We start from the raw sequence: 19,558 nt of genomic DNA, 5'->3' as shown, positions 1-19,558 counted from the left end.
CTTTTTGGAGGTTCGGTGTGGACTAGTTGGGCTGAAGGGCCTGTTTCCACACTGTAGGGAATCTAATCAAAAATAAGTGAAGAGCCCTGAGGTGCACCTCTCCAAAATGAGATGGATACATGACCCTGGGTGCAAAGCACTCTGACAGCAGCATGGCAATTAAAGGTGTTGATGCACATCCAAACTGCAGTAATGAAATGGAAAAATATTTCCTAAATGAGTCAGAGATGTGCCACAATATGGTGGTGAGATCAGTGAGTGTCCAATGGCAACTTCCATGGAGAGGGAGGGTTCCATACAGCATTCCCTGAGACATGGGAGACTACTGACCAAGATATAGGCTCCAAGAACAAGCTGGAGCCACTAGGAACCTGTTCTGACTTTCATGTCAGGAATTGCCACTGTCTGTTTCTTTTCTGTTGTGTCGGAGAATAGCCAGTGCGATAAAGATAGGTAGTAATAAGATATCAATGCTTGGAAAGGAGCCTCTTGCCACCCATGAACAAGATACCGATCTCACTGTACAAAATTGGGTGCAAAACCTTTGTTCTTTGACGTTGAGAAGGTCATTGGTCAGACTTCACAACATTTTCCCAACTGGCATGACATTGCCAACACTGTTCAGGGGCTGGGAGAATTCCATCCACACAGCCAGATAAATGCCCCATATATAACAGAGTGCAGCGGACATCCAAGAAGAAGGGAAGGAGGGGCATGAGGTAAAAGCCTAGTTAAAGGGATGAGTTTTTTGGTGACTTTGAAAATAGGGAAGGAGGTGAAGAATTGCAGTGTTGACGTTTGGGGGAGTTCCAGAAGGCAGGGAGTAAGGAGTGAGTACTAATGGTGGATATTAGTGATAGGCCAGTGATAGATGAGCAGAAGGTGCATGGCTGGGCTGAGGCTGATGCAAGGAAGTGGTGGCATGTCCTTGTCTTTCTGTCCTTTGAAAAAAGAACTCCTCTCCTCTGCACCACCAGGAACTCCAGATCCCTGCCAGAGAATTGTGGCCCCATTCTCGTTTTTTCTGACATGTTCAGACTCTGTCTGTCAGCAAGCCGGGAAGTTTTGGAATGCCAGTGCTGGTCCGAGTGGACAGCAGCCTTTCAGAGCTGAAATGCATGCCAGGGATGTTGGTGTTCCAGCAGATTTCTGTTGAGTGGTGACTGGGGGCTAGAAATGGATGTGAGAGATGCCATAGTGGTGTGATAGATAATGAATTCAATGAGTTTGGTAAGCTGCTGGGTGAGAACTTGATAGGCCTTCAAAAAACTTAATGCAACTCGGACTTATAAAAATAAAGTAAGATTCCACCCAATGTTCCAGTTGCAGATCTCTTTTCAAAAAAGAAGTTTCTGTTTGCAGTCACAAATTTGTCCTTTTGATAAGTCTTGTATTCTTACAAACAACTTTGGTTGCCCAGATTGTCCTGCTCAGAGCAGCACCATCATTGGGAACATTTGGAAACATTAAAAGGCACAGGCCATTTTAGCAACTAAACTGTGTATATTTAGTGCAGATCTTAGGCTGTAAGAGTTAGGAGTCAATCTGTGGAAGATGCCATGAACATTTACACAAAATAATCAAAAAGGCTAATGAATGCTTTAGGTCTGGAGGAATAGAATACAAAGGTATGCTGCAAATGTGCAAAGTCTTAGTAAGGCCACATTGGAGTATTGTGAATGGTTTGGAGGACCACTTGTAAGAAAGGATATAGAGGCCTTGCAAGGAGTGTAATGTAGATTTACTGGAATGAGATCTGATGCCAAGGGTTCAATTATGAGCAGAGCATAATTGAACGGGGCATTGGTGAGGCCACATATGGAGTTTTGTGTCCAGTTTTGGTCTCCTTACCTGAGGAAGGATATTTTTGCTGTAGAGGGAGAGCAGTGAAAGTTTGCCAGTCTGACTCCTGGGATATCAGGACTGACGTATGAAGAGAGATTGAATTGGTTACAATTGGATTCACAGAAGCTTAGAAGAATGAGGAGGGCTCTCATAGACACCTATAAAGTTCTGACAGGACTAGACAAGTTAGGCGCAGGAAGGATGGGGGAGGCCAAACCAGGAGTCATGGTTTAAGGATAAGGGGTAAACTTTTCATGACTGAGATGAAGAGAAATTTCTTTACCCAGAGAATGGTGAACATGTAGAATTCACCACCACAGAAAATGTTGAGGCCAAAACATTAGGTGTTTTCAAGAGGAGATAGCTATAACTCTTATGGCTAAAGGGATATGGGAGGGAGGGCAGGTTTAGGCTATTGAGCTCAATGATCAGCCACCATCATATAGAAAGGCAAAGCAGGCTGGAAGAATTGAAGGGCCTACTCCTCCATTACATAAACTAAGGCTGTATTCACTGGAAGTTAGATGGTTAAGAGGTGATTTGATCAAAGTTTTCAAAATATTAAGGGCAACAAATTGAGTAGATAAACTGTTTAAAAGTCTAGGATTGGGGGCATTATTTAAAAATTAGAGCCATAACTTTCAAATGTGGAATGAGGAAACGTGCAAAAGGTGATACAAGTTTGGAATCTCCTTCTTCAATAATAAATGATGTCCAATCAATTCTTAGCTAAAAAGCTGAGATTGATAGTTGTTTATAAACTACAGATATAACAGGATTGGTGAAATTGTCTTTTCAATCATTTATTGAATAGAGACCTCATCTGTTCTTTCAGGTGGACATAAAAGATTTTTTTGAAGAGCATGGGAATTATCCATAATGGCTTGACCAACATTTATCCCACAATTCAGGAGCAGTGATTAAAAATCATGAGGAGCCCTAGTGTTGTTCCTGGTCCCAAACCAAATGCAATAGGCCCCAGTTGTTGAGGCCGGACATATCCAAAGGCCTAGGTCTCAATCAATATCATGGAGACAAATTGTCAGTATAGCAGTGTCTCGCTTTGTGAAAACTTGTGTGCGAATCGGTTGCTGCACTTATTACAACAGTACTTCAATATCACTTCAATGGCTATGACTTGTTTTGGGATGTCTCGGATATATTACCTATGACTTTACATTGATAATAGAACATTATGAAGCACTTGAACATAACATTTGTGAAAATTTTTTTTTGCTTGAGAATATTTTTATTGAGGATATTCCATTGTACTATTCTGATATTAAGATTGGCAGGAGGCAGATTTAAGTCTAAATGTACAGTTAAAAAGAGTTTGCAATTATTTTTAAGCTTCTCTTTCTTTTGCAGCTCATTGGATTTGTCTATGGATGTTATGTTATCAGCGTCTTTACAGAGGAAGAAGACAGCTGTAAGTAGTAGTGTGTGAAACTGTTAACTGCTTAATTAGAGCGAGACAGGTTATGTGTGAAGTGGGCCAGCTGTAACAGCTTTCAGTGAGAAAGTGAAGTAGGCTTTCCTTTTTCAAACCCATGTGAATTATAGGTTTCAGCTTCAATGACTTCTGGCATTAAGGAAGAAGATCTAGCAGTCACAGTGCCATAGCAGCTGCAACAAATACATCACTGATTTTCAGTGTGTAAGGCATGTGATTTGAATGTAACAAAAAAAAACTGGAGGGACAGGATTCCTGATCAACTTAATTCACCAAAGCCAAGTTAAAATATTGTCAAGAATTAAAACATCGAATTACTGGAACTGAATTAAATAGAAAAGAGATTGTCCATTACCAAGGTTTCTAGCGTTTACAGTTTTTGTTGCTGATTTTACCAGTTCACGCTAGGTCTGTGCTTGAGCACTGCCTTTTGTTGTACTTTTATGTGGAAAGAGAAACAATGGATGTAAAATGTAATGGCATTATTGTTTCACACATGCAAGTCAGTTTCAGTACTGGTTCACAGACAGATCAACAACTGATAACATATTATTATTGAAAAATGTTTGTATTTGGAGAAAGCAGTGCTATCATAAAGGTAACAAGCAAATAACTGGCTGGAACCAAAACTTCAAATGCAGGAATATGCAGCTGACAGTTTTCTTTAGTTTGGTTCAGTCATCTTCTCTGGAATCTCCACGATAAACCTTTCCACATTGTTTCATCTCCAACTGCTTTTAGCTATAGGAATTTTTCAGCTGCACTCATGGCCACCTTCTCAATCTCTTGCTGACCAAAGTCTGACGACAAGTCATGAAGCAGCTTTGAATGTCTTGTTAAATTTAAGTATGAGAGTAAATAGATAAAACTGTTGAAATGAACAAGATTTTAGACTTTTCCATGATAATGATAGTGGTGATAGGATGGAAAGCGAAATCCCTATCCATTCAACCTATTATGAAGGCAGCAGACTCTTTAATGAGAGCATCAGTCCTAATCATAATGTTAAGACAGAATCCCTCTTTGTATGATCATAGGTGAGGAGGGAGCAACTTGGCTCCCCTTTATTTGTTCAGTCCCCTTCCTCTCAGTCGTAACAAGGTTAACTTATATCTTTCCTTCTGGTTCACGTTCTCAATTCCAATATCTTTATGTTTTTGAAAGGAGTATAAACAGGCATTCTTGAGTTAAAGAAAGATTGATGTTATTAGTTACTAACATGTGAGGAAAAATAAAACATGGCACATATGCATTCAGATTAGAGATGAGAAGTGAGTAAAAAGATAGCATTTATACTAAAGGTATACAATATATTGTTCATGCACAGTAGATAGTGAAACATTGCAGCTTATCTTCTATCTAATTTGTTTCACTTCAGCGTGGATATGCAAGGTCTATGAATGAGATCAACTTCAAAAGCGGTAGTCAATACTGGGAATGGTGACAGTAGATCCTTGGAATGACTAGCTTTGAAGAAACATTGGTTGCAGCCAATAAATTAGATGATTTTGGTGGCATTGATCTGACACTTGAGCAGTTGGGTTGGAGATTCTTGGTTTTACAGGTTAACCATAAGGAGTTGTTTGGTTTATTGTTCAACTGTGGATTTTGTTTCCAGCATTCAGAGAAAGAGTGCCATTCCATCCTTTAACTTTTTACCTGTGATTGCTGACATGTCTCATAGATGTCTTTCAGCTGTAACCTTCATAGCACATTCCAGCCCAGAAGCATTATAACACCAGTTTAGCACTCTAACACCATATTACAAGAATAGCGCACTAGCACTAAAATAGCATACTAGCACTCCAGCACCAGAGGTGCAGATGGGTTTTAACTCCTCTATTGTGTATTCTTGAAGGGCAAAGACAGATATAGCTCTTTCCTAGACTGCTTTCTATTACATCTCTTCATGTTCACGGTCTGGGGGCTACAACTCACGGAAAGTGGTTCAGGTTTTTTTGCATTGTATTTCTTCCTTTAAAGTATTGCTCTGAAATCCCTTGACACCCTCCTTAGTGTGACATTCCAGGATCTCTCATGGGGCTGAACATAATCCACATGGGAATTTGCCAGACAGTCACTGAATTATATTCTCAGCCATCTCTGGCTTGTATGTCCCTCCTTAAAAACAATGCAACCTGCCTTACTTAAAGGTTCTGTGTGCCTGGAAGTAATTCAGGCTATGATCCATTGTCAAGACACTGTCATTAACAATCCTACATCTAAACTAAACTGCAATAAATTCATCCCGAATGGGATTTTCCAAATCCAAGACTAGGCTTATAAAGAGGCACCTTCCTGAGAATCTTTTATAAGAAAGAAAGTATTACGACCATTTGAATGTAACCACAAAGTCGACTGAATTTTAGCTGAAATGTTTTACATTGCATTTCAACAAGAACAATGCACCTGCTTCTGTCAAATTGTGCGTGAACTGTTATTTTGAATGATTTTCTGCATATTTTCAATTCATAGCCATTAATTTCTCACCTGGAAAGTGGGTAAGCAGCAGTTGGATAAATGGAGTGTATATCACTGCTTCATTGGTGTCTAACTCTTGCCTTGCGCTCTTTTCTTTGAAAAGTAATTGCAAGGTAGTCTATGCTTGGTAGTATTTTAAATAAATTGAGCTACTTTAGTTTGTCTAAAACAATTTTGAAAGCAGAGACTAAAGTGCTCCATTAGAAAAATGGCGTGGCTCATGACTATGTATTGCAAATAGTTCAAAATATGCATATATTCATGAATGTGTTCATGCAATTGAAATGTAGAAAAAATTCGCTTGTTTCATTTTTTTTTATAAAATATGCTACCTACCTTATTTGGTGAGTCTACTGATTTCCACAGAAATAACAATGGGTCATGATATAAATATAGGAGCCAATCCACCACCGGACAGTTTCCACCCAACAGTAAAAGTAAACATTAACACCAGGTATTTGTGCGAAGTTGGAATAGGTGCCCTTTGAAATTCACCCCACAGGTGGTTAGAAAGCAGGAGAATGTTTCTTAGCTTCACCTTCACTCAAATAATTTTTAATTTCTCACCTAAATTGGTGACATCAGTTAGCAGCAGAGAGATGTTGCAATGGACTGATACTGCTTGTCAATTTCTACTTCTCTGGTTTGATCAGAGGCCAATTTGTTGAAGTAAAAAGAAAGTAGCAAGAAACAATTGGCATTTGATGCTTAAGCATTGTTACTTATCACAAAATGTTTAGAGTAGTATTAGTAGTGATTAAAAAGTGAATATACAGAGCTCAGATAATCAATGAACATGAATCAAGCCCTGAAATAAAGTTTACACTTTTAATTGTCATTCTTTAATATGTATTATTGTTATTCATTAGGCTACTTTTGGGATGCAATTTTCACCTCTCTGGAAGTGGAGAGAGAGAGGTCACAGGAAGGGGCAATAATTGAATGATTGGCCCTGAAGCGATTCTTGCTATCTCACAAATCAAGTGTAGTGCCAGAAGGTCCACTGGAAACTTCCATGACTCACCAGCAATTAAGGCCATTAAATGGTCAGGTAATGTCTAATTAAAGGCCTCAGCTCACCATCCTCCCAATTATATGCCTTCCCAATAGATAAGAAAAAATGGCATCCCGAATGGGTCATTAGAGTGACATCCGGAATGGAAATGGTCAACACTGGTGCAGAGTGTCAGATAACAGGAAAATGGGTGCCTCCTGAAAGCTACTCTTTACCTTAAACCAGCCTCTCACCAGCCACTCAACCGCTCACTTCCTATGAGTAGCTAAAGGAAATGACCTGCCTTTTCTTTGTTGATGCTTCTAAAATGTAGGCCTCAATAATGTCATTAGGACCAACAAGTTGCTGGTCTCTGGCCGGGAAATACCACTATTAAGGCCTGAGAGGGATGAAGAAACTTGCTAAAGCTCGCTGGTTAGCACTTTACAAGTTGATTGGCTCATCATGTTGCAAGCTTTCTCAGTGGTTTCAGAGGCTTGTCAATACCAATCATAATCAGTCCCCAAACTTACTCAGGAAAAAGAAAATTTGTGCCCTTGGTTCTTATGCACAAGAGAGAATCTACTCATTTCTCTTCGACATTCAATGGCATAACTATCTCTTGATGCACCATTGTTAACATCCCTGGGGGGATTGCCATTGATCAGAAATTAAACTGGAATGGCCATGTAAGTACAATAGTTACAAAAGCAGATCAGAGACTATGAAATTTGCATCAAGTAATTCATTGCCCGTTTTGCCAAATTCTGCCCACCATCTACATGGCACATGTCAGGAGTGTATGGAATGCTTTACACTTAGCTGGATGATTGCCATCCCAACAACAGTGTAAGCCATCTAAAAGATACATCATAGTGACTCACCAAAGCTCATCAGTAGCACCTTACAAATCTGTGGCCTGCACCTAAGGGCAGAAGATGCATGGAAACACCACCACCTGAAAAATCCCCCCAGATCCACAACAATCCGGACTTGGAACTTTATTGCTGTTTCTTCACTGTTGCGGGGTCAAAATCCTGGAAATTCCTTCCCAACAGCACTGCAGGTGAACCTGCACTAGATGGACTGTTGTGGCTCAAAAGGTTCGCACTCTATCACCTTCATCTTAAGGAGAGTTAGGCATGTGTAATAAAAACTGACCAGCCTGTGATAGCTATTTCTCATAAAAGACTATGATAAAGATTATATTTGGTGACACATCTTCAATTTTGTCTTTTGTTTTGCTATTTTGCAGCAATATGAGTAGCTTTTATTTGTAGGAATGTCATTACCATGCACCGCGGGCCTTGCAAGGTAATTCTATCCTCAGGCTTGGTAGGTTTTGTGTGTATCTCTTGAAATTATTTCCTAATGCATTTTGATTAATTTCTCTTGTTTTATAACTGACTTATTGGTTTTATTGTACAACTATTGAAATGGCCATGGAGAATTCCATTTCCTAGTTTAGTTTCCTCCTCTGTCTTTTAATAAGTAAATTGTTCAAGAGGGAAAATAATTTCCGCTTAAATGCGATATTTCCCTGAATGCCAGTTTACATGCAAATGTACACTTTTTATGCAGGATGCAAACCGTTGAGTTTATAGATCAATTCAAAATGGAATTCATTATTTATTAACGTATTAAAATAATGAGGTGGCTCGCTTTCATTTACCCTTCATCTTGCTGCTACTTTAAACCTAATGGGCTCCTGTTGACCCTCCAGCTTTGAGAGTGGTACTGCCACCCCAATTGGTTATGGGAGCAAATTACTGCAGATACTGTAATCTGTACTGAAAACAACAAAATGCTGGAGATCACATTGGGTCAGACAGCATCCATGGAGAGAGAGCAAGCTAATGTTTTTAGTCCAGATGATGAGATGATTGGTTGTGGCTCTGCCCTCTAGCCTTTAACTCACCAATTTGACAAAAACCATAGGTGAGTGACCTATTTCCCTCACATTTGAGCGTGATAGTAGGATTCAGAAAGCCTCTGCTATCTCCAGGCAACTTGTTCAAATCGGACTTGAAAATCAAGGTACTGTGCTGATGGCAATGGCTCCTGGATTAGATTTTGAGGAATTTGGAAAGAGGGTGAGTGGATTGGAGAGTTTATAAGGAAGGAAAGTAGCAGTCGCTGAGTGTGAGAGTAGAGGAAGGGTGAGCTGCCTGCTCCTCCAAACTCCATGTTCAGGAAAATATATCTCGAACTCCTGCCTTGTTTATTAAGGACTGCACAATGCCTTCAAATGGCCAAATTTAGAAATGGTTGAGTCCAGGGCAGGCCAATAATCACACCTTATGCAGCTATAAGGCTACTGATTTGATTATGCAAAGGCATGGCTTTTCTATCAGGCACAGGTCATGGAAGCTCTTTTAATGTTTGTAATAATATTTTAAATTTTAACTTTTAATTAGTATGCCCTTCTTTCCATCCATACTGAAATTATTTTGCAAGGCCCTAGATACACGAGAATGTCATTCCTAAACAATAAAGTATTGTTTCAAAATAGTAAAGAAGAAGAATAAAATTGAAGATCTACCAAAGATTGGCTGCATAGCATCTGAAAACAGGGTGGCATCTCCCTCTTCCAATTTTAGGCTGATACGTTTTTGCCTGGTTTAGATGCAATTTTACTTGTAACATGGAATACAGGTTTTTTTTCTCATTTTCTGTTGCTTTTCAATCTTGTTCCTCTTCCTCACCCTTTTTTCATCCTTCGCTCCCCTCTTGCCCTCTCTTACCTTCAAACTGGCTTTCCCATTTCTCTCTCTCTCTCTGTCCTTCCTTTATCGTGTTGTATTGTCTTTCTGCTCATCCTTTGGTTTATCTTTCATTTCTTTGTTGCAGTATCTCTCCCATTTGAGAAGGTTGCAGATTAAAACAGCTCAGGTGAAAGGATTAATGAACGGGGAAAGAAGACAGATTTGACTGATTATATCACAATTAAGTAAATTGTAGAATTTATTACCTTCTCATGAGGTGCGCAGCATGTACTTCATCACCCTGAGGCCCTGAATCACATCAGTATGATATACTTACTTCCACGGGAACTGTCAATGTATCTTCATTATAAATATAGTTTCTGTGACAGGAATCCTTTCATAGAAAATTTTAAATGTAGGCTGGATTCTCAGTTTTTGCTCACAATATATCCTGTCACATATCTACTGTTTTGCAATGTCAAAACCTCCTGGTAGTACTCTTTAAAAATAAATTGCAATTTATGCCATGGAATTTTGTGTTATATTCCCTGCACCCTTCAGTCGGGCTTATGCCACACAGCAAGTCTTAAATGATTAAGTACAAGTGCATTGGACTTAAATTGCAGAATTCTATCATGTTCTATGAAAGAAGGTAAATATATCTTGTTAAAGAACATTATTTCCATGACTCTGTCAATGTGGATTACTTTTATTTATGCATAGATTTTCTGTCAGTCGCACCTAGTTTATTCCCAAATGGATTTGTTTATTTTAACATGTAGTTGAGCTGTAGTTGTTCAATGTTTTAATGCCCAAATGCAGTTTTTATGCTTTCCCTCATGGCTGATGTACAATTTGAAATAATAAATTGTGACATGACATCAATAGTTAATGCTGTCTCCAGCTGACATGGCCACTGACCCAGATTACTATATTTGTGCCTAATTTTGATCATCTTGTTTGTTTTAGTCATTTAAAAAAATGGTTGTAATCATTAGTATGTGTCACATTCTGAAATTTTCAGTTATTCTGATGGGTTGAAGTAAGTCTTCCTTTCAGAGCTGTTTAGCAAATATATCAGAATTTGAATTCTGGCTCTTTTTAATTTTCAAAATGCGTACAATATTGGTAACTTTTAAGATTACACAAAGAGTCAGCCAGTAGAGTATCTGTGTTATCAGTAGATCCAGAAGCTAAAGGAATATTTACAATCAGGATGATTTCACATTACTTACTTATCTGATGTTATTGAGCTCTTTCCACACCATGTACACGTTCTATTCTTTAAAACCATACTCACAAACTATGGAATTTATTCCCTTTATATCATCAGCTGAGAAAACCATCACGTCAGAAAGATTTGGGGCTCAATTTTAGCAATGTAGTGTAGAGTAGGAAATGCAGTATTATTTCCTAGATGGACAATTATGCTTGTTAGCGAATGATCACTGATAATTGCACCTATAAAAAATGAAGGAAGTATGGTCTGGTTAATTTTACTTATTGGATCCAACATAAATTCTTCAAATATGGCTGCTGATGGGAATGATGTGAGAGAAGCAGGCATCAGGTTAAGAGACTGGAAATGAATGCTGAAGGGGAAAGAGAGAGGGAAAGTAGAGGGATGAGGTGCTGGGTAACATAGGCAGAAGTGGATATTGCAGATGCTGGAGATTAGAGTCAAGATTAGAGTGGTGCTGGAAAAGCACAGCAGGTCAGGCAGCATCCGAGGAGCAGGAAAATTGATGTTTCGGGCAAAAGCCCTTCATCAGGAATGAGGAATCATGCTGGGTAACATGCTAGCTTTTCCTAGTCCACAAAGTGTAATAAATCTTTGAAAAATTATTTAAAACCATTTCCTTATTATATCCTGGTTATATAATGTTCTGTATTTGCATTTACTGAGGTTGTTTTAGATATTTTCTAATCAGTCTGTTCAGAAGCCATGCTACACACCTTTAGAACAGATGGGACTTGCACTCAGGCTTCCTGGCTCAGATGTAGTGACGTTACCACTATGTCACAAAAGCCCCATCATGAGGTTGTTTTAATGCATTCCCTACAACTTGTCTTCAGGCCTGTCAATTCAGATCTTTGAATTAGTTGTGAGTTTGGAAAGGAAAAGATGATTTGTTTGAGGACCTAGTCTGATTCATTTGTCCTTAACAAAAGGTACAAAGATACTGAACCTTGAGTGCTTTAGGACATCAGCCACAGCTCCAGTGAAATATTTGTAAATGATTACTGTTAGTTATAAATTAGTTGTATGCTTATTTATATTCAAGAAGTTTAGGGTACTTCTACTTTTTCCACACAATGTGGGCATCAACTGGGGATTGACTTAAACTCAAATATGTAATGGGGAGGAGCCAGTGTAGGACTGGGGTGGACAAAGTTAAAAATCACACAACACCAGATTATAATCAAACAGATTTATTTGGAAGTACAAGTTTTCAGAGCGCTGCTCCTTCGTCAGGTAACTAGTGGAGTAGGAGACACAGAATTTATAGCAAGAGGTGATAGTGTCATACAACTGATGCGATATTGCTGTTAAGTCTTTCATCTTTTAGAATGGGCTGCAGGTATCAATTAATTAATAAGTAAATCCCAGAACTTCTTTCAGGTCACGTTCCCAAGATAACTTAAAGTTTTATAAAACAAAAGTCACATCTCAGCTCAGACAGTGCATTAAAGGTGTGAGGTTAGAATCTGTATGTATTCAATCTTGAGTCAGACTGGTTCTATTTCCAAAGTAGGAATTTATAAAATGTCACATGGATCATTAAAAAAAAATGACTGTCTACAGATTGTGTGCTTTTTGAACAAAATCAAATGTATCTGCAAATACAATTCTGCAAATGCAAATTCATCCTATAAACTTATATGTGTATGTGCATGGGCTATTTTGGTTGGATTTAGAGGTGCTTGTTTGTAGTATGTATCTTTGCAACTAGGAACATTTCCAATGTTTAAAGACTAGGCAGTAGTTCTACCCTTCATTTTATGCAACAACCCCCTCCTGCCATGTTACATTTCTCATAGCCAAGTATTGAAGGATAAAACTAGAACCTAGGGAGGAATATTGTAGAGGGGTGTGCAACGTGGGATGTGGCAAGGGTTGTGGCAGAATTGAATGAGAAGCCCAGCAAGGACCATCTTGATGTTGAGAGCGCTTTTTATGCTTTTGCGAAGTGGAGCGTTGAGTTTCTTATCAGACAATGGGAAGTTGCCTACTACAGGTGATTACAACTTGCTAAAAACCTCATAATGCTTGACTTGCCTCATTAGTATTGAGCTTACTGTTTTACCAATTGTGTCAAACAAGCTAGATGTCAGGAATTCTTGACATGTAAGTCAGAGCAAGTACCTGGTGGCTTCAGCGTTGTGCTGGCTCTGAGGAGCCTCTATATTGCTCAGCACCAAACAGCTCAATGCATGGTCACTTGCTGCACACACTCCTTGTTCAAGGACATTGGCACCTGCTAATGTCTCACAACTATCAAGGCACCATTGCTGGGTGCATGACAACAAATGTTGAAATGCTGCCGCAACGATACTTTGTGTGCATGGACAGGTACCCCGCTGACAGATTGGACCAGGCTGTAAGCTAAGGTCCCTTGGTACCTCTATGCCAACTCCCAGCATCCATGCCTTGCCTTGCCATGTTAAAAGCTATTAGTAATGCCATTCTGGCATTATTTAGTGCAGAGACACAGCTTGTCAATAGGTATTTGTTTGTAGGGCAGCAGCATGTTGTGTGATAATCTACCACCAACAGCATGTGCCAGTTGCCTGTGTAGCAAATGTGCTGCACATTTATTCAACAAACTGGTCCTGTTGGAAAGTGGGTGAGGGCAGTCTTCTGTCTAGTGGAGTTGGGGGGGCTGGTCACGGTCTGTTGGGTGATCAGTTTTGGCACACTTTGCACAAGACCTGCAGTTTGGCCAGGTTCATTCACCTGACTTGGCCTCTCATAATCAGAGGATCTCTCTGACTGTAATCCAGGGGTTGGGCAATGGTCAGTCCTGCAGGCCCAAGATTCGAACCTAGGTTCCCAGAATATGACCTGGGCCTCTGGATTGACAGTCCAGTGATCATACCTCTAGGCTATCACTTCTCCTTGTGCAATGTGAGGGCTCAGGGAGGACAATTGGAGGTGAAGTCCAATATGGTGGCTCTCCACATCAGGGGAATGGGCGCAAATATGCAGTTGTGGTAGTGTGAGGTAAAAGGAATCATGGAGGTTCGGGGGCGTATGGGGTGGTAACCTGGTGACCAGGCAAAGCACCTGACCATGCCCAGTGTTCCCTGCCATCACTTGCCATTCTCTAGGTGCAAGATGCAACTGAAAAATGGGTGGGGCAATGCCCAGTATAGGCAGATTCAGCATCTCTTTAATGTGCAAAAATTGCAGGAGCTATGCCTGATGCTTAATAGGGCATTGAAGGGCCAAATGCCTAAAGTAGGCATTTACAAAGCCCAGCTACGGTTAATTTGCAATTTTTTATCATTCAAATGCTGGTGTTTTGCACCATGCCATTGTACAGATACAACTTCTGTGGGTGTTGTGCTTCATTGCTTCATCATCTGTCCTAAAGATTTAATTATTCGCTACTGAATGACAATGTGGGTCTGGGATGAAAAGGGAGTTAGAATACAGCAAGCACTCCCTTTTAGAGGTTGTGTTGGTCACACAGACAGCATGACACATTCACCAAATTGGTGCATGTACTGAGGCTGGAGCAGAATAAATCATAGACCCTCAATAGTAAGGTGCAGTGTATAAAGGAGTGTGTGCAGCCCTCATCTCCAGGATATGCCACCACTGAATGGTCTCTGATCTAAGAACCTCTTTCACTCTTTTTGTTTCCACTGTTGGCCATTTCTACCAAGAGTCCTGTGCCCAGTCACTGGGGGATGTTAGTCACTGTGGTTCAAGGACAGATGCAGGGTCCAGGGTCAATGGCATGCCCAGGAGTAGCAGCAGGCTGCTGCAGAGTACGGGAAGGGCCCAGTTCAGGAAAAAGCCACAGCCACGCACCCCCTCAGGATGTATGGTGTCACTAGAGGCCCCATGTGTTCTGGTTCAGCTCCATTTCCTGGGGATGAGAGAGAGACAGTCTTAACATAGGTTCCATAACCTTGGTCAATGTGAGAGAACAGTGCTGGATTCTAGAGTGGGGCTGAGGCTATCAGGATTGGGAAGCCATCCTCTCCTTGTGGCTGTGAAGGTCACTGCCACTCTGAACGTCTATGTGACAGGCTCCTGCCAGGGACTGATGGAAGATATCTCAGTCACACATCACCAGTGCATCAGTACAGTAACTGACATCATCTGTGCAAGATCACATCGGTTGAGTTTGTGTTCCTAGTACAGGTCGGTGCTGCGGCCTGGGTAGCAGGATTCACAAACAAAGCTGGTGACTCATGGCACTGAGAGGATCAGGTCATAACACTGTGGTATTCATCATTAGGAAGGAGTCCATTTGATTAGTATTCAGGTGATCCTGCAGGTGTGTGCTCGCCACCCTAGTAGCTGCCATGGCGCATGCATCCTGGAGCACTCTCGCATACCTTTTGCATTCAAGGGTCCATGTATAATACAAAGCTGCTTACTGGCAGATAAGGGCTACCCACTGTGAATGTAACTCACAACAGCATTGTGCAGTCCTCTGACTGACGCTGAGTGCATTTACAATGCTGTCCATACTTCAACGAGACTTATGATGGAGCAAACATTGGGGCTGCTGAAAATGTGGTTTGGAGTGGTTCTAGGGCACCCTCCTATATGGCGTGGACAGAATGTGCTACATCATCCTGACACACTGTGCTCTGTGCTGGATGCAGAGGATCTGGGTGAATGGGACCAGTCTTTTGAGGGGAAGGACGTTGGTTTGGAGGAAGTTGATGTTGTTCGTGATGAAGCTTGGCTACATTGAGTGTTACAAGCCAGACAGAACTTCATTAACAACTTCTTCCAATAGATGAGAGCTGGTTGCAGCAGTCAGTCAGACACTTAATTATTTGGTCATGATGCCCAAATCCAGTTGATATTTTGGGAGCAAAGTTCACTTTCTGCTGTTTCATTGCTGTTTCCTTTTTCCTTCTGTAAATAAAAGCTCATGTCTGTGTTTATTTTTGTTTGATTGATTGTCAGTGTGTGATGTTTCCTTACTGGACAATGACAAGGTACAAGTTGTAAAGATCTTGTCTTTTTAGTTTTGTGTTTTTTTTAAATTGTGGATTGAAATGAGCAAAGAACTGTTTGAAGGGATTGCAAGGATTGCTACTTATTCATTGATATTCATTGTTTACATAGCTATGGATTACCACAGTGATTACAGATGAACTGGAGCTGAAGAGAAGTGTACAAATTGAGCTTTGTTTGGCAACATATAGTGAATTGGCTTGTGAATTAGTGACCAGTTACCAATGACAAAGGTCTTCTGCCTCCCAATAATGTGACTGGATTTCAGGTAGCTGAATAGCTAGGGGATATGAGCAAGGTACAGTGAAGCCTTTAGACTACCATCAGTTTAGGAGCTCTTTCTTTGTTTTCTGCTGTAAGCCCCTGAACCCAGTTTATATTTCCTATAAAATATGTTTCCATACTAATTAAGGGATACCTCTGTGAAAGTCATACATCAATAACTGTTTCCCCGGGCCTAGATATAGCCTACTTTCTGAAATCAGTAAGTTAGCTTAGCATTTTGTCTGTTAAAGTAAATTATTGAATTGCATACAAATATATGGTATTTTCTACATTTGTCTGAGTTTTGTTTTCTAAGTTTAATTAGTTTCTAAGTCTGCTGAATGGAATTTGTTTGAAGCAATCAAAATGTATCACACAAAATACCTTGTGTGATATTCTCACGAGTTCTTAACGTAGGCTCTGAAATTCCTCTCCCTGTCATTTTAACAGAGGAACTAATCCATTTAGAATCAATAATTCAGGCTTTCAGGCAGAAAACTAAACCAAGCATGTGGCACAGAGTTCAGCTTCCTGGTTCAGGACTGGAGAGGATCAGTTAGCCAAGGGGCTTAGCATGTTGAGTTGATAGCCTGGGAATTCAACCAAAAGTATTCTGTGATTATGCCCCAGTAGTGGAGGTGCCAAAATATTTTGTACAGAAATCGTCTCAAGCTAATTCTGAACAAAAACATTTAGGGACAACCTAGTTTGTGGAATTAATGACGAAGAAATTAATGCGCTTCGGAGTTTATTTGCATTTTTGACAGTTTGTTCCATAACGATATTGTATTCGGTTTACATTGAATTTCTGATATGTCATATAGCCCAAGGCTTTTGAACACTTGTGAATGGTGAGCAATCCGACCCACTAGTCTTACATATTGCAAAGCCATTGGCACATTGCCTACAAATTCCCAGGGAGTACTGGTGCTGGCCCAGGCATCTTGCTGCTGCTGAAAAGCTGCTTCCATATGTCCATAAGAGTGGTACTTAACTATATCTCATTGCAGAAGGATAGAATTAAAAAGCTTTTTTTGTTGAACTTCTGTAGCGAGTTAGCTGAAGCATACTTCATGTACTGAACACATTTCAAATGTCCATTTTACAAGAGGTGGAGGCCTTGGAAAAAATGCAAGAAGGATTCACAAGGATTATACCAGACTGAGCGGTTATTCTACTCAGAAAGATTAAACAGGATAGGACTGAGTTCTCCAGAAAATAAAAGGCTGAGGGGTGACCTGATTGGTTTTTTTCTCATTATGAAGTGGTTTAATGGTATGTCATAGTAGAGAACGTGTTTCTATGTTATGGGGCAGACCAAACTGTGGACCATAGATATAACATAGTCTCTAAAAATCCGGGAGAGAAATCAGGAGAAACATTTTTACCCAGAGAGTGGTTAGAATGTGGAATTCACTATCACAGAGGGTTGAGGCAAATAACATTAACAATTCGTAGGAAAATCTAGGTACAGAAAAATAAAGTTAGATATAATAGGTTGGGAGTAGGTGCATTTGGGCATAAACACTGGCTGTTTAGACCAAATGATCTGTTTATATGCTGTATATAATTGCTTCTGTCTGTGACATAATTCATTTCATCACCTTGAAGTAAGCGTGTAGCTTCTGAATTGAAAATCATTTTGGAGGATTTCCCTTTGTTGTTGGCTATGATTTGTTGGGCTCCATTATGAGCAGCAATAGCTATTTTCATATTAAACTGTTTATTCAGGATAGTATTACATTAAATTATCCATTATATCCTATCTGCTTATCTAGATTACCAAGCCTTTTCCACAAAAAAAACACAGGTTTCTGCAGCAAACGGAAATACAGAATAAGTCTAAAAAAGAAATTTTTAGCAATATTTTCTCCATTTTGCTACCTCTCCTAATCTGCTTTAACTAAAATGACCAATACATCCTATTCTTTTTTATCCTCAGATAGCACCTTTTGATCCTGGCCTGCTATGGGTTATGCAGCTCTCAAATCATTTCAAGGCTGAACTGTTTGAATGCACCATGTTATCATGTCGCCTCTCAGGAGATTTTATTGCAGTTTGTATTTTGAACAAGCCTTGCTGTCACCAAGATGAGGGATGCTTATGTTGTGGAATAGATTCTTACAGTATTTTCACATTCTGTCAACATAAGCCCTTCCAGGCACTGTATGGCAGGGGTTAAATGAAGTTCCCTGAACCCTATTTTTAAAAAAAATCCTCATACTGTGCCTCTGTGATATTTCCAGCTTTGAGGAGTTTTGTGGGCTTGTCCCAAATCATGGCAGTTTGTGAATTAGGTTGCATTTATATAGCATCCTAACACTTGCTAAATACGTTCCAGAATGTATTGAAACTGCTGAAATTGCAGTGCAGACATTATATGAGCTAACAAAATTTATAGATACCACCAACAAGCAGAATGTTTCAAACTATGCTATTTGATGAAGGAATATTAGCCTTGAAAAAAGGACATCTCCCTGTATGTTCTCAAAAAGTATAAAGGGGTAATTACTAGCATCATGTTAACATGCCTTGAAAAGATGGCATTTCAAAAACACAATGCTCCTATGGTCCTGCACTGAAGTATCAGCAGAGTTAACATACTTGGCATCGAGCTGTGCATTGGTAGTCTGAAGGAGGTCAGATGAGAACACGAGGCATGAACTTAATGCAACTAATGTTCATATAGGGGCCAAGAGCACACATTGAGGATTGGAGAGGAAGCATTAGAGATTGAGGCCTGAGGCATTGAAAGCAGGTATGGGGAAAAGCACCTAGCTTCTGAATCCTGGATGGCCGTATTTCCCAAGTGTCATTTCAGTTGTTCGGTTTACCAGCTGGCTTTGGTTAAAATTCAGTTGGTTGAATAAGAATAAGGTACACTGCCACAATATAATAGTAAAAGCACCAGTTATTACCCTTCTCCCTCTCCATCTCCCCACTTTGATTTGATTTGTTGTTGTCACATACAGTGAAAAGTGTTGTTTTGTGTGCTCTAAGGCAGATTGTACCATATAAAGTACATCAAGTAGCAGAAGAAAATGTAGAGAAAGAGATCAATATTAATGTTTGAGAAGTCCATTCAAAAGTCTGATAACAGCAAGAAGCTGTTCTTGAATCCATTCATACACTTATTGAAGCATTTATATCTTCTACCAGATGGAAGAGGGTTGAAGAGAGTATAACTGGGGTGGGAGGGGTCTTTGATTACGGTAGCTGCTTTCCTGAGGTAGCGGGAAGAATAGATGGACCAATGGATGGAAGGCTGGTTTGCATGATGGGCTGGGATGTGTTCACAACTCTCTGTAGTTTCTTGTGGTACTGGGAAGAGCAATACCACATTGTGATGCAACCAGATAAGGTGCTTTCCATGGTTCATCTATAAAAAATGGTAGGAGCTTTTGTGGATATGCCAAATTTCTTTAAACTCCTGAGAAAGTAGAGACATTGTTGTGCATTCATGACACTTGTGTTGATGTGGGTGGACCACGACAGATTGTTGGTGATCATCACTCCCAGGGACTTGATGCTGTCAACCATCTCCACCTCAGCACCACTGATAGAGAAAGGGGAATGCCCTCCACTTTACTTCCTGAAGTCAATGACCA

At 40.0% G+C, this 19,558-nt stretch overlaps 1 protein-coding gene across 2 annotated transcripts in view; it reads left to right on the top strand.

The window, feature by feature from the left end:
- The window catches only part of LOC140463052 (sodium/potassium-transporting ATPase subunit beta-1-interacting protein 3-like), a 201,467-nt gene that overhangs the window by 167,085 nt on the left and 14,824 nt on the right, over positions 1 to 19,558 (top strand). For both annotated transcript variants that reach the window (XM_072556687.1, XM_072556686.1), the window contains exon 5: positions 3,214 to 3,274. In XM_072556687.1, coding sequence (XP_072412788.1) covers positions 3,214 to 3,274 — 61 coding nt within the window. The remainder of the gene's footprint in view (positions 1 to 3,213; positions 3,275 to 19,558) is intronic.

Source organism: Chiloscyllium punctatum, chromosome 37, assembly GCF_047496795.1.
Source record: "Chiloscyllium punctatum isolate Juve2018m chromosome 37, sChiPun1.3, whole genome shotgun sequence".
Taxonomy (NCBI): Eukaryota; Metazoa; Chordata; class Chondrichthyes; order Orectolobiformes; family Hemiscylliidae; genus Chiloscyllium; species Chiloscyllium punctatum.
This window is presented reverse-complemented; position numbering and strand designations above follow the sequence as displayed.